Source organism: Berghia stephanieae, chromosome 8, assembly GCF_034508935.2.
Source record: "Berghia stephanieae isolate SIO BIC M18660-M18661 chromosome 8, UCSD_Bste_1.3, whole genome shotgun sequence".
NCBI lineage: Eukaryota > Metazoa > Mollusca > Gastropoda > Nudibranchia > Aeolidiidae > Berghia > Berghia stephanieae.
Genome location: NC_088367.1, coordinates 22800776 through 22815744, shown reverse-complemented (window position 1 = coordinate 22815744; position 14969 = coordinate 22800776). Strand labels below are relative to the sequence as shown.

The 14969-nt window shown below is 37.6% G+C and overlaps 1 protein-coding gene across 1 annotated transcript in view; it reads right to left on the bottom strand.

Moving 5' to 3' along the window:
• Nucleotides 1–10497, bottom strand: part of LOC144977811 (uncharacterized) — a 10574-nt gene extending 77 nt beyond the window's left edge. Inside the window, exons 1-4 of the mRNA XM_078923204.1 lie at nucleotides 10030–10497; nucleotides 4382–4504; nucleotides 2769–2923; nucleotides 1–109 (exon numbers count right to left, since the gene is read on the bottom strand). The exon at nucleotides 1–109 is cut by the window's left edge and continues 77 nt beyond it. Coding sequence (XP_078779330.1) covers nucleotides 1–109; nucleotides 2769–2923; nucleotides 4382–4504; nucleotides 10030–10111 — 469 coding nt within the window. The 5' untranslated portion in view covers nucleotides 10112–10497. The remainder of the gene's footprint in view (nucleotides 110–2768; nucleotides 2924–4381; nucleotides 4505–10029) is intronic.
• Nucleotides 10498–14969: the final 4472 nt, after the last annotated feature.

Sequence of the window (14969 nt, the reverse complement as noted above, 5' to 3'; positions counted from 1 at the left end):
TCCGGAAAGTCCATTCGTAACGACTTCCGTTGTTGCACTCTACTCGAATGGCCACATCGTAGCCGCCCACATAGAACTTACCATATCTCTTCTTGTGGAAGGCGTGTACCTGATAATGGTAAATAGATGGGGGAGAGGAAGGGGTGAAGGGGAGATAATTTAGGGATAGGAACATGACTCACTTAAAAAGTTAAAGATAAAATAAGATAAATTTAAGAAATAACAACTATGATAAAACAACAAAGATAATTATGCTATGCGTATATTTAAAATACTCATTAAATCCAACAGCCGGTAAAACGTACCATACACCAAACTATGCGTAACCTTAGACGTTTAAACATTTAAAGGCTGATTGATTGAAGTTTGTGAGAACTAATCACTAAAATGGCTGTCTAAAAACAATAACAAAGAGATGAGTGGCGTGAATAATGTCCTATCTTTAAGAATATAATATGATATAAAATATGAGAAAAAAGGAAATTAAAAATAAAGAAAATAAAGAAAAAGATAGAATTAGATTTTAAGAAAATAAAACAAAATGCAACAAGTTAACCAATCATCGCAATAAGAATACATTTTGATAAGTATTGATATAAATGAGACGAGGTGCACTTATTTGAAGGTCTGATGACCCAAATTGTTATGGTCTCATTGTTGTAATGGAAATACGCTCAAGAGAACACAAAATATTCTTCATTACAACAATGTTAAAACGAGCCTATAATTGCGTTCGGTAATCAGACCTGCAACTATGTTCACACCGGGAATGAGAACTTGAATAAAAATGTCTAACTCAGGAGTTAACTCAAGATAGTTAATTGACACTCGATTTAATAGGCACAGTGTTTTAAAATCTCAGAATCATTAAGGGTTACATAACTCAAAAGACCTTTAACAATTATGTTATTTTTTGCAGATATAAACACATAAAAACATAAAGAAAGATCAAATTGATGCGTCATTGTATATAAAAATGAAATACGTATCCCAATGCATATGGATCCCAGGGCACGGGCCTGGCTGACAGAGGCAATGCCTGACGTCCTTGCAAAATGAAAGCTTCCACGAGTAGAAAAGAGCTAATATAGCTGCCATCATGAAGCCAGGGAAACTGGCGAAGGAGGCCGACAGTTACAGACCCATAATATCACTTCTGAGCTGCTGGTACAAACTTTTAGAGCGTGTTATACTGAACCGACGGGGTCAGTCCTAGACGCTGCCCTGCCGCCTGAGTGGCGGGCTTCAGGGAATGGAGGTGGACCACGGAGCAGGTCATTGTCCTTGCAGGGCATATTAAGGCAGGGTTCGAAAGGAAACGGCAAACTGGTGCTGTATTTATAGACCTATCGGCGGCGTACGATACGATCTGGTGTAAGGGTTAATGCTCCAACTTGCAAAGGTCATAAGGTGCAAAAAGACTTTGAAGTTTTTTCTATTCAATCTTAGGGGAAAGACAATTCCACATGGCACTGGGAGACACTACAAGTAAAATCAGGAAACTGAATAATGGGATTCCCTAGGGATCTATTCTGGCGCCAATGTTGTTTAATCTCTGCATTAGCGACATGCCGAACACCTCCTCCCTGAGCCTGGGATATGCGGACGACTGGGCGCTCGTTACTCAAAGTAAAGTGTGGACCCGTCTGGAGAGCGTACTCAGTGAGGACTTCACCAGACACAAATCCTACTTTGACAAGTGGAATCTGAGGATGAACACTCCAAAAACTGTGGCCATTCCATTTCACCGCTGTGCCGAAGCTTCCGGACGGGCTTAAGACGGTGCACGAGTTCGGTAATAAGTTTGCATCCTGGATAGATCGTCATAACATAGTAGTGTGATTACCATTATAAGTTGCTGCAGGCTCGTGCGGTGGTTGGGAACAATTTCGGAATTCCAAAAAGCAAGCGTGTAAGAATCGTATTTTAATCATCGCAAGTCATTAAAGTTATGTTTATATTCTTATAGCTCATATCGATCATTTTGTTCATCCGGTAAATTATGTTAAATATGTTGAGTTTGATTATAAAAGGTTGTCGGATTATAAAACATAACGACGTTTTATTACAGAATAATGTAAAATACATTATTCCACCACTCAAATTGGAAAAACCTATCATTTCTTAGTAAAAATAACTCGTTTAATAAATACAAAGAGAGGAAAGAATCGTATATATTGAAAAATGATCAATTGTCAACAGTTTTATTGTTGTTAATTTTCCAGAACTATTTCATTATAACAATCTACAAAAGCTCAGTGCATTAAAGACTATACAATAACACAATTTTGAACGCAAAATTTTTACATAAAAAAGTTAATTCGAGCTTAGTTTAAAAAAGTGGTATTTTAACTATCAGGGTCGTTTCTTAATATCAGTATCTGAAAAAACTGAAATGCTTAACAGCCCAAAACGTTTTGAAAATTATATCAACTGTGTTGACAAGCTGTCTCTATTTCAAATCCTACATTTGTATCCAAGAAGTCCTTCAGAGCCATTAGGCCCATGGAGCCGGAGTTAATCTCGGTTTCTTTAGCGTGAAATAGACAATAACAATTGCTTACTATCCGGTGAGTGGACGCTATCGCAAAGCACTTTTCACCAGATCTAACAGACCCAACTACCCGTTCACTGTTGGATAGACAGGGAGAATCAGAAAAAATAATTTCGACCACACCCCAAATCGTGTCTCGGTCCCTTTGCGTGTGAAGCGAGTGCTCTACCATAACATTAGTACCCTTTTGTGATTGTGGGCCATATATTCTCACCATAAATTCACAGCTACCCACAACCTGACGCTTTCGGTCCTTGTACTCGGTGACCACATGAGTCAGGAGGTATCGGCAGGGCACGGGGAGGTCAATGCTGATGTTGTTATAGGTCTTGATATGGGGGTCGTTCGTGACCTCCGTACGGAACTCGCCTGGAAAAGAAACAAAAAATATCGGTTATAAAAAAAAAGTTCCATCGCCATTATTATCAGCTTCATTATTATCATCATCACCGTTAGCATCATCATCATAATCATCATCATCATCAACAGCACTAGCAGCATTACTGTTATCATCATTATCATCATCATCATCATCATCATCATCATCATCATCATAATCATCATCATCATCATCATCATCATCATCCTCAGCATCATCATCAAACTGCCAAACCTATCTTTTTTTCTTCATTCTGGGTAGAATATTATTACTTAGATTATCGACGAATTAAAAAGATGTTCTTCAATCAATGGCCAATACTCCTCTTATAGTACATCTTTTTTTGTGATGTAAAAACCTCAGGCTTGTCGAACGACCTACATTTAATTTTAAACCATCAAAGGAATGTTCGATTCAATCATGTTGACACATTGAGAATCTCCTAAAAATCATTAACATAATAGGATTAAATAGTCTGATGTCACCTCCGCCAAGCAACGGGCAGCTTGGTTCTAAACCAAGAGGATCGGTACTTTTTATTCTTCATACTGGCTAGAAAATTATCACATGTCATTTGATCAGAATGTATAAAAGTCAAAACATGATCAAATTTATAATGTTTTTCTCCTCTGGATACATCTTTATGTTCATCGGAGAAATATTTCATACGGGCGATAGTTTAGAACCGTTACTAAGTTACTATGCGTCATTACGAGGGAAGTAACATCACGAATATTGAAGCCTATTTGAAGCCAGTATTAGTTTTTGTGGCTAAATTTGAAATAAAAAAACATTATGTCATTATTTGGCAATGTACTTGAAGACTCGCATCATACCGTAGCCTTCTTAAACTCAAAGTCTGACAATAATAATAATAATAATAATAATATATAATAATAATAATAATAATAATAATAATAATAATAATAATAATAATAATAATAATAATAATAATAATATAATAATAATAATAATAATAATAATAATAATAATATAATAATAATAATAATAATAATAATAATAATAATATACTTTATTCATTTAAAAAATGGAGATTCGTTTACAGACGTGGCATGGATAAAATGTATAAACACAAAGTTGAGAATTTATGGCGACAATATATATGTCTTATTTCAAGCTTTGTAAAGACTACAGGTGCACTTACCTATAAATGACGTCATAATACAAGTCTTATTGTCAAGCTGTCTGAAGACTACGGGTGGACTTACTATAAATGACTTCATAATACAAGTCTTCTTGTTAAGCTGTGAAAGGCTACGGTCATTTACCTAAAAATGTCGTCATAATACAAGTCTATAGTCAGGCTAGCTATAAGTTAACGAAGGCTATGGATGTACTATCCTAAAATTACGTCAAAATGCACGTCTTAGTGTCAGGCTTTAAGTTAAGAACGACTGCGATCGTACAAATCTTTGTCTAAGTCTCACTCTTTTTGTAGCAGTTGAGAGTTGCATCCCCGTAGACATAGGGGTTTATACATTTACACTTGTCTCCGTCACAATAGCCCACATCTGAAAGACAAGTCCGAGGTCCACAAAAGTCCCCTCCAGCTGAAAAGAGAAATATAATTTAACTATTAAATGATAGCATTGTTATAGTCATGTGTTGGAAAAAAATTTTTGCGTTTATATTATGTTTAAATGTATGTGTGTTTGTGCAAGGGCGGGGGCGGGGGCGGGGGGCGATAGTTCAGTTGGTTGTGCACTCGCTTCACAAGCAAAGGGACCAAGATCGATCCCGGGTGATGTCGAGATTATTTTTGGAGCGCTTTTCCCCCTGTCCATCCAGCAGGTAATTGGATCATTTAGATCTGGCGGAAGTACTTTGCAATAGACTAGCATCCTATCCAAAGAATTGCAATCAGTTATTGTTGTCCATCTCGCGCTATAGAAACCCGAATAAACTCCAGCCAATGGCTTTGAAGAACTACATTATACGAGGGTGAGTCAGAAAGTAATCGGACTCTGCTTATTACTTTAAGATAAATTTGATCAATACCATGCATTATACCTCAAATTAAAGCTTAGCATTAGCCAAGTAGAATGTTACTTCTTAATATAGCCTCCGTCTCTTTCAATAGCCACAGTCCACCTTTTTGTAAGGTCAAGTATCCCGTTGTCGTAAAACTGAGTTGACTGAACTTTGGGCCAATTTTTCACTACTGTTTAGCTTCTTAATCATCTTCAAAGTGATGTTCCTTCATTGCCTCCTCCAGTGGACCAAAAAGATGAAAGTCCGAAAGTGTCAAGTTTGGTATAATAAGGAGGGGCGAGACATCGTTTTCCATAAAAAACGATGCGATTACCTCCCTTTTCCTGGCACTTGTTTGTGGAAGATACAGTACTCATTCCATCCCCAAATCCGGCCTAACTCGACGAATTCTTGCTTTTAGTTGCTCCATGGTCTATTTGTACCCTTCAGAGTTGGCAGGGGCTCCCTGTAGTAGGAAATTCATGAGGATGACACATCTAATGTCCCAAAACACTGTTGGCATAATTTTCCCAGCTGCTGATTTCTCAGCATTGAAGTTTTTGGTCTTTTGGGGAAGAGGAGTATCGCCATTCCAATGATTGTCTCTTCGACTCATGCTCAACCCACCTAAAACACTATCTCTAAAATCTGCCTGAGTTTTATAGACTTTACCAATGCGTTAAAGAATGTTTCTCGAGTCTTCTTCTTCGAAGACAAGAAATATTTAATAACAGCTTCCTGTCGCTGACAGACATCCTTGGGGGCGGCCATTTTGAACTGTCATACCTTTGTCAAAATTTGACAGAATTAAAAGTTTTAACTTTTGATTTAAAGAGTACATGTGTCAGTTCAATTGAGCCCAAAAAAATGACGTCACATGAAAATGAACTCAGTATGAGACTTGTCCCATTACTTTTTGACTCACCCTCTTCTATGTGTATGTATATAAATATATATATGGGGCGTTTTGAAATGGCCGAGTGGTTAAGGCATAATACTGTGACCCACGTGGTCCTGGGTTGGAGCCCTACTTCAGGCACTCTCGTTTTTTTTCCTTGGGCAAGATTATTATTATCCCTCCCTCCCCTCCCCCCCCCACCCACAATTTGCCCACTTTGGACAACATGGGCGATTTCTGTTGACATCAGACGTTTAATGGACGGATCATCTATATTCCTTCATTGAACGCCTAGGGGACGGCATCTAACGCTGTCACTCGCAAGGGAGTAATTCATATTCATGAAGATGAAATCTTAACAACGCCACTACCACATTATCTCATTCGTCTATAGTGTTTAATTCATCTTGTTTTGTTGAGAAAGGGGAAACCCGAAACGTCCATTTTATCTGATTTCGTATATTAAATCGAAGCTTACATTCAATGTCACATTGTTATTTAAACATTACTCATGATAACACATGAAACATTGGAATGGTTATCTCATCATGAATTACTGGACTAGGACTAGAATAACAACTAACTCTGCACAAAAGACTAAATCGCTTATTATATTAGAGATACCACTAAATTGTAAACTAAAAAACTTGAGCATTTATACAGCGCAATGTCCACGAAGTGTGCTCAAAGAGCTTCACACGGGATCGCTAGCCATCAGCAACCCTTAACATGTCGGACGCGACGAGACACTACGCCTGTTAGGCGATTTTACAATATTTTCAGTACGGAGACAACGCTGTTAACGGTCAAGTACTCATTTTATACATAAGTATTGTGAGAGAATAAGAGTAAAAACCTTTTTTTCAGGGATTCAACTGTACGCCGCTTAGAGCGTAAATCGAACCCGGGACCTACCGGTCTGAAGGCGTATATCAAACCACAACACTACATAGCCTCAAAAAAACTAGACTGTTGGGGAGTCAAATTTAAGTTGAGACCGACCTTCTCAAATCGGTAGTATATCAGGGTAAACTCGGTGTTTACAATAGAATTTTTCGCAACAAATAAATATGAAAGTTAGGGTTGGTTTCTATCCTTTATTATGGTAGAGAGTTACAGATATAATAGGATTCAATAGTCTGATGTCACGTCCGCCCAGCAACGAGCTGCTTGGTTCTAAACAAAGAAGATCGGTACTTTTTAATTCTTCATGCTGGCTAGAACTTTTTCACATGTCATGTGATCAGAATGTATAAAAGTCAAAACATGATCAGATTTATATTTTTTATCTCCTCTGGATATACCTACTTTTATGCTCGTCGGAGAAGTATTTCATAAGAGCACCCGCCATTGTTCCGATTGTTTAGAACCAGTTACTAAGTTACCATGTGTCATTACGAGCGGAGTGACGTCACGAGTGTTGAAGCCTATTTGTTACTGCACATTATTTTTTTAAAATGAATATCATATTTCCTGTTAATTCAAATCTTAAATTCACTTTTAGGGATCTGGTTAATCCTGACTTATAACCATTTTGAGACAGTGGTACATATAATATTATTCTTCCCTCTAGAAAACGGTCGGGGCTGCCTGAAGCCGGTGATCGTGAAAATACTAACGAAAGAGTGAAAATGGAGAGGCTTCATATGGGAGCAAAAACAGACAATGGCCGTTTCGGGTACAAACCCTTTGTCAGCAGAACAATACACAAATAAAAGTGGAAAACAAATAAAATAAAATTCAAAATAACTTGTATCGTCTGTACAGAGATGTCGATTTCTTTCGCGTTATTGTTTATAAACAACCAATTATGTTTGTCCGAGAGCTCATGTGAAGGTGTGTCACAAATTCCACGTTTTGCTTGGTCAAAAATCTACTACAACAATCTAAACATAATATATATTTTTTTAATTGAGCTTTTATATAGCGCAATATCCACTAAACGTGTTCAAAGCGCTTTATAAGGAGTCCCTGGCCAACAGCAACATTTAACATGTAGAACGGAACATGAGGCCTGTTAGGCGATATTACAATTTTTTCGGACATTGACAACGCTGTTAACGGCCAGGTACTCGTTTTACACCTGAGTACGGTGAGAGAATGTGAGTAAAGAGCCTTCTCCAAGGACTCAACTATGCGCCGAGCGAGGCTCGAACCCAGGACCTTCCGATCCGAAAGCGAGTGTCATACCACTAGACCACATAGCCGCACAAAAATCTACAGAGAAGGGACTGTTACCTCAGCGTTGTGACATACTGTGTTACTGAGCAGAGTTGCCAGATTAATTTCAGGCATTCTGCCCACTGAATTTTAAAAATCTGCCAAATACCACAAAAATCTGCCAAACAGTACTATTTATAGTACCCCCTTTGAAAACTCATCAGTTTTGTTAAACAAAAAATTCTCAAGGCCGATGTCATAATTTTTTTTTCATTTCCCAAGTTTAAAAAAATCACTAATACATAAAAATTGCCATGGAAAACGTGTAGTAGACCTATACATTCATCCCTAGACCTCGGAAAATAAAATCTGCCAAATATCTGCCAAACTGCCAAACCGATTTGCCTCTGCCAGACGACTTCAAATTCTGCCAAAAAAGGACATTTGGCAGAAAATCTGCCAAATTGGCAGCCCTGTTACTGAGTTGTCTGATTTGTGAGCTCTGTTCACCCGCAGAAAAGATTTCAAACTGTATTGTTTTGAAGAAAGTTGTCCTCGTGACAGTATTTTTTTTGTTATGGATAACTAAGGGACAAAATCAGTGGCAAACCTTATAGATAGAACGAAGATGACGTCACTCAAGTCTTTGTTATTGTTTTTTGTCATCCACGTTTATGAGTACTTCTCACTAAACTGTATGGACCAGACTATAAAAGTTCAAGGTTACGCATCGTTTTGTGTGTTGGTCCGTTGCACTTCCGGATGGCAATGTTTTGAGCTTCTTGGCCAAGCGCATACTATCTATAGATAGTGTTTGGCTAAAAAGCTCACACCATTGCCATCCGGAAATTTGAATGACCAACACACAAAACTATGTGTAACCTTAAACTTTTATAGTCTGGTTAATGCAGTTTAGTGAGGAAATGTGACTTTAGAGACATTGATAAAATTGTATAAATGGCCGGCAGATAAACAAATAATTTGTAAAGTAGAGGAAATGTATGACAGATTCTGTTTAAACAGACGAAATAATATCTTGAGGGATGGAAATCACCCTTTGTACAGGATGTCGTAAAGTCTTTCCCTGGTTTCAAAGACATTATTCTTTAACCGTTTTAGATATTTGCATCTAGTTTTCAATATCTTCTTGGGAAAAGTCATACATTTAATGGTCATTCGCTATAGACCCACGTTTTATCACCAAATTACTGTTAGTTCTGGTGGAAAGTACTTTACGATAGACGTGCGTCCTATCCAAAGGGTAACAAGCAATTGGTATTGTCCATTTTGAGCTATAGAAATCGGTATCAACTCCGGTTCTATAGGGCTGATGGCTCTGATGGACTATTTTCATATTTTAGATTATGTAAATGTCTCTGCTTGGAGCTCAAATAAATACTGCCGTTTTATTAAAGAACACAGTATGTGTTATTTGGTTAACATTGCATATACTGTGGTTTTAACAACAACGTCAGAATAGATAACACTGTGAAATTGAATGCCATGCAAGCTTTACTTCAATTAACGAAAACAGAATATGATGAATGAAATACTACATCCGTCTTTAGTGTTTCATTAATCGTACTTTGTTGATAAAGGGGAAACGAGAAACGTTCACATTAAATGTTTTCGTTTTTAAAGTGAAGCTTACATTCAATTCCACATTGTTATTCATTATAAACTATAAATTGCCTACATACTACCGTTGTGAGTCGGTTTGTCACCTATTTTTAAAATGAGCTTTTATATAGGGCAATACCCACTAAACGTGTTCAAAGCGCTTTACAAATGGTCCCTGACCAACAGCAACACGTAACATGTAGGACGAGGCGTGACGCCTGTTAGGCGATATTGCAATTTTTTCGGACAACGCTGTTGACGGCCAGGTACTCATTTTACACCTGAGTACGGTGAAAGAATGTGAGTAAAGAGCCTTTTCCAAGGACTAACTATGCGCCGAACGCGAGGCTAGAACCCAGGACCTTCCGATCCGAAAGCGAGTGTCATACTATTAGACTACATAGCCGCACTAAGATGATTTTTTACCTCCGTTTGACGTTTCATGCAGAGCCATGCTTTCTCCAGCCAGGACGAACAGAAAAGCTCCGAATATGTACAAAGACGCCATGTTGATTGTATCCACTCTTGAAGTCACCGGAGCAGCACGGGCATACAACAGGGCTGGAACTGGAAAATGCCCCACTGAAATCCGAAGACTGTTCGAAAAACTCCAACAAGCTCTTGCAGCCCCGTACTCGCTTTCTTATCTTTTTTTTTAAATTTATTTATTTTCGTTAAAGACAAGAGTAGGTAAGTGAGAGCCAATTTGACTCTTCCGTGAACTGTAATCTCTTTATGGTAAATAGTTAAGTTATTGAGTTGTTGTTGTCGCCCTTGTAGGTAACACGAATCACGGTTAGTGAGGAGTATCGGGTGTGCATCTGCTGGTCCACCTTCGTGTTTACAGGTGGATCATGGTAAACAATACAGCCCCTTATCTCCATAAATGTCTCGTCTTTTTCCAGTTTTATACCTGGTCCTATAAAAACAAACACCTGGCGTTTTATATAGCTGGGGGGACAAAAAATTGATCTGGGGATTGGGCGTTTTTAAAAAGAATTTAGCGCAATATCTACTTAACGTGCTCAAAGCACTTTGCCATGAGTCCCCAGCCAACAGTAACACTTAACATGTAGGAAGAAATGTTGGCTGTTATGCGGTATTACAATTTTTTTACCGACAGAGACAACGCTGTTACCGGCCAGTACGCCTGAGTATGGTGGGAGAACGTGAGTAAAGAGTCTTTTCCAAGGTCTCAATAAATATGCGCCGCTCAGAGCAGGTCCCGATACCAGGATCGTCTGGTCCGAACGTGAGATTCCTACAACTAAACCACAAAGCCGCAAGATATGGTGAGATAGACGATGCACAGAGAGAGAGAGAGAGAGAGAGAGAGAGAGAGAGAGAGAGAAAGAGAGAAAGAGAGAGAGAGAGAGAGAAAGAGAGAGAGAGAGAGAGAGAGAGGGAGACCTCTATTTTTTCAGTTTCTCCACTCCCTCCTCTTCCCCCTCCCCTCCCCCTCTTCCCCTTCACATTTTCCCCCTTCATATTAATTTTATTTCATTATAATTTATTTTTTTTATGCAGGTTTTCCATAAAGTCTTTCCATGTTTAATAGCATCTTTATCAGAAAAAAACGTTACGGTCAATATACTATAAACGTGGACTTATGAACACATAAATTACATGCTTTACGTTTTATTTTCCATTATGATTTACTCAATGCGCCTCATTATGGTTACCATGGCTACCTACAAGCAAATTAAACCCATTTTCGAGTTCTTTCCCTGGGTTTTATTGTGATCCAATAACAGCTATTTTTATAGTAAGCCTCCCAACACCTGGTATGGAAGCTGAATGAACAATGTCTCTGATGTAGCCCCAGATGAAATAGTCATAAGGAGAAATGTCCGGTGACCTAGGCGGCCCGGCAAACGAGTCCATCCCTTTCAATCCGTCTGGATCAAACATGTGCGGATGGAAACTTGGGAACAGTGATGCCTGCCGGAAATGTCAGGCAGCTCCAGAGACCAGGGATCACATCGTCCTCCACTGCCCAGGAACTAAACTTGAAGGTGGCTATGAAACTTTCGAAGCTGGGTTGGCGAAATTAATTTGGAGGTGTAGTCATACGCTACTACTGCTAATCGCCTGGAGACGTGTCGTTTAGAAATTCACGAATGGCCTGTTCCCAAGATGGAGGAATACTGTCTAACTTAAAATTCATATGTGGCTGATATTCAAGAAGACTGGATGCGGCATAAAATTATAGCATAGCTAAATATATACATTTACAGTCATCTTTTCCATTTTAACGAAAGACTGGCCCATAACTCTTTTGTGCATCTGACAACACTAAAAATTCACTTGAATACTGGCAAAGTAAAAAAACAAACCGTTTCTATGTTTGTTTGGTTTTTTTTTAAATTTCATGGCCTGTAATGGTTTACCATACTGGGCTATGAAGCGTTGTTGAGCCACTTTTTGGCAATTTTGTTCCATGGACTTTACACAAAGAGAATTTTGTTTATTTTTTATCTATTGGACATTGAGCTTTCTTTGAGCTTTTTTATATTACGCAATATCCACTCAACGTGCTCAAAGCGCTTTATAAGGGGTCCCTAGCCAACAGTAACACTTAATATGTAGGATGAGACATGACGCCTGTTAGGCGATTTTACAATATTTTTCAGACAAAGACAGTGCTGTTAACGACCAGGTACTTATTTTACACCTCAGTACAGTGAGAGAATGTGAGTAAAGATCCTTTTCCAAGGACTCAACTATGCGCCGAGCGAGGCTCGAACCTAGGACCTTCCGATCCAAAAGCGAGTGTCATACCACTAGACCACATAGCCGCACAACTAATTGCAAATCCATAATGGCTAAAAATTAAGTGATATAATAAAAGTGCTGTGAAACTACAGAAGTCTTCCCAAAATGACGTCTTTATAGTTTTTGTTGATTTTGCTAACTTTGATGAAGTAATGAAGGCGATAATTAAATGGGCATACATGTATAACTTTTCATTAGTGCATGGTGAAAACCAGATGTAAGTATCTATAATGGCATTAGAACAATAAGTCTTTGAAATCAGGGAAAGACTTAATGACCATCCGATGTTTTGAAAAATCTCTTCATTATTTGTATGTGTTGTCTGTTGCCTGACAAAAGTCCAAAATCCAAATTGTTGTATAATTCTTATAATATTCCCGTTACATGGAGGGATTTGATAAAGAGTACCCTGCATATATTACCAACTACCGAAAAAGTTGGTACCAATTGTTTAGAGGTAAAATTCATCTCATAAACGCCTTGAGAAGCTGGTATCGGTTTTGTAAAGTCAATATATGCTGATACATCTGTCCGTCCAAGAGTGATAGGGTAGTTGGGATTGTTAAATCTGGCTTAAAAAGTCCTTTCAGCCTTGCAGCGCCGAAAATTGAGCTAGGGAGAGATGGCTTGCTCAAGGCCACACAGCGGTATTCTACAAACGCAGGTTTGGGGCCAAACTTATAGATTTGCTGTTAATAATAATAATTGATTTATACGGTGTTTGATATTTTACTTACCACGTAATATCCTTTGATGTCAATGTGGTGTATCGAAGACAACGATAGGGAGATAGAAAGAGAGAGAGAGAGAGAGAGAGAGAGAGAGAGAAAGAGAGAGATGATGAGAGAAAGAGATTGAGAGATGAGAGGTGAGAGAGAGAGTGAGGGTGAGAGAGAGAATGAGAGTGAGAGATAGGGCTTGAGAGAGAGTGAGAAAGAGAGTGAGAGAGATAGAGAGAGAGATGGGGAGAGAGAGAGGGGGAGAGAGAGAGAGAGATAGAGAGAGAGAGAGAGAGATTGAGATCGAGAGGTGCAAAATGAGTATCTATCTGGTATAATAACTTTGTCTCTGTCGACAAAAAATTTAATAGCGCCTCGCAGTCGTCCTATCTCGTCCTACATGTAAAGTGTTGTTATTTGCTCGGCATCTTTGTGAACCGTTTTGAGCCCGTTTAGTGAATTCTGCACCATGTAAAAGCTGAGACATTATCTTCTGGAGTCATCAAAGGAAAAAGGGAGGTTGTTTTTTCAATAGACGTAGATTAAAAGAATAAAACGGTGAACATTTAGTAAGCGCATTTCTACGGATTTACCATGCTCAATGCGCTTTACGATATTTCATTTATTCCCCCAGCAGGGCATATAGAATAATATATATATATATATATATATATATATATATATATATATATATATATATATTTCATAAGTACTAGTCGCCTGTTAGGCGTCAATTTATTCTAACACTCTTACAAGATTGTTCACTGTTTATAGCCGGATACTCATCCACACATCATCCAGTCCAATAAGGTATAATGTGTTTCGAGTGCCGTCTCAAACACACAACGTCGGGACAAGAATTTACCACGATCACTGTCACCCATCCGGCGAGTGACCACGCTTAACATCGCTTGACTTCTGTGACAAAATTATGAGACGCGTCTTACCGCTAAGCCACTGAGCCACACCACCACACACAAACTGTAGATCAACTGTAGCACTATTGTGACATTTACGACAGGTCGGGCGGATGAAGTGCAACTTTATATCAAAGCTGACATCAAAGGTGACCGACCCAAAGGCATCATAAAACAAGTTTGACACGCTAGTCGATATTGAATTTTGAATGTGAGCAATTCAGTAAAATGTTCACCATTTCTATCTACCTGCAAGATCAATTGTACCAACACACAAAACTATTTATGTCTTATTGATGGTAGGTGTTTAAGTAAAATGCTCAGCGGTTTACCCAACCCCAAATAATAATAATAATAATAATAATAATAATAATAATAATAATAATAATAATAATAATAATAATGATGATGATGATGATGATGATGATGATGATAATAATAATAATAATAATATTAATAATGATGATGATGATGATAATAAGAATAATAATAATAATAATAATAAAATAATAATAATAATAATAATAATAATAATAATAATAATAAAAAGATAATATAATAATGATAATAATAATAATGATAATAATAATAATAATAATAATAATAATAATAATAATAATAATAATAATAATAATAATAATAATAATAATAATAATAATAATAATAATAATAATAATAATAATAATAACAAATAATAAAAAAGAAGAGAAGAAGAAGAAGAAGAAGAAGAAGAAGAAGAAGAAGAAGAAGAAGAAGAAGATGATGATGATGATGATGATGATGATGATGATGATGATGATGATGATGATGATGTAGGTTTCAGTAAAATGTTCACCATTTCTATCCGCCAGATCAATTATACCCACGTGCAAAACTATGTGTAACCTTAAACATTTATAGTCTGATCACCTAACTGGCGGTCTAAAACCAGTCAAAAAAATACTGAGTGACGTCA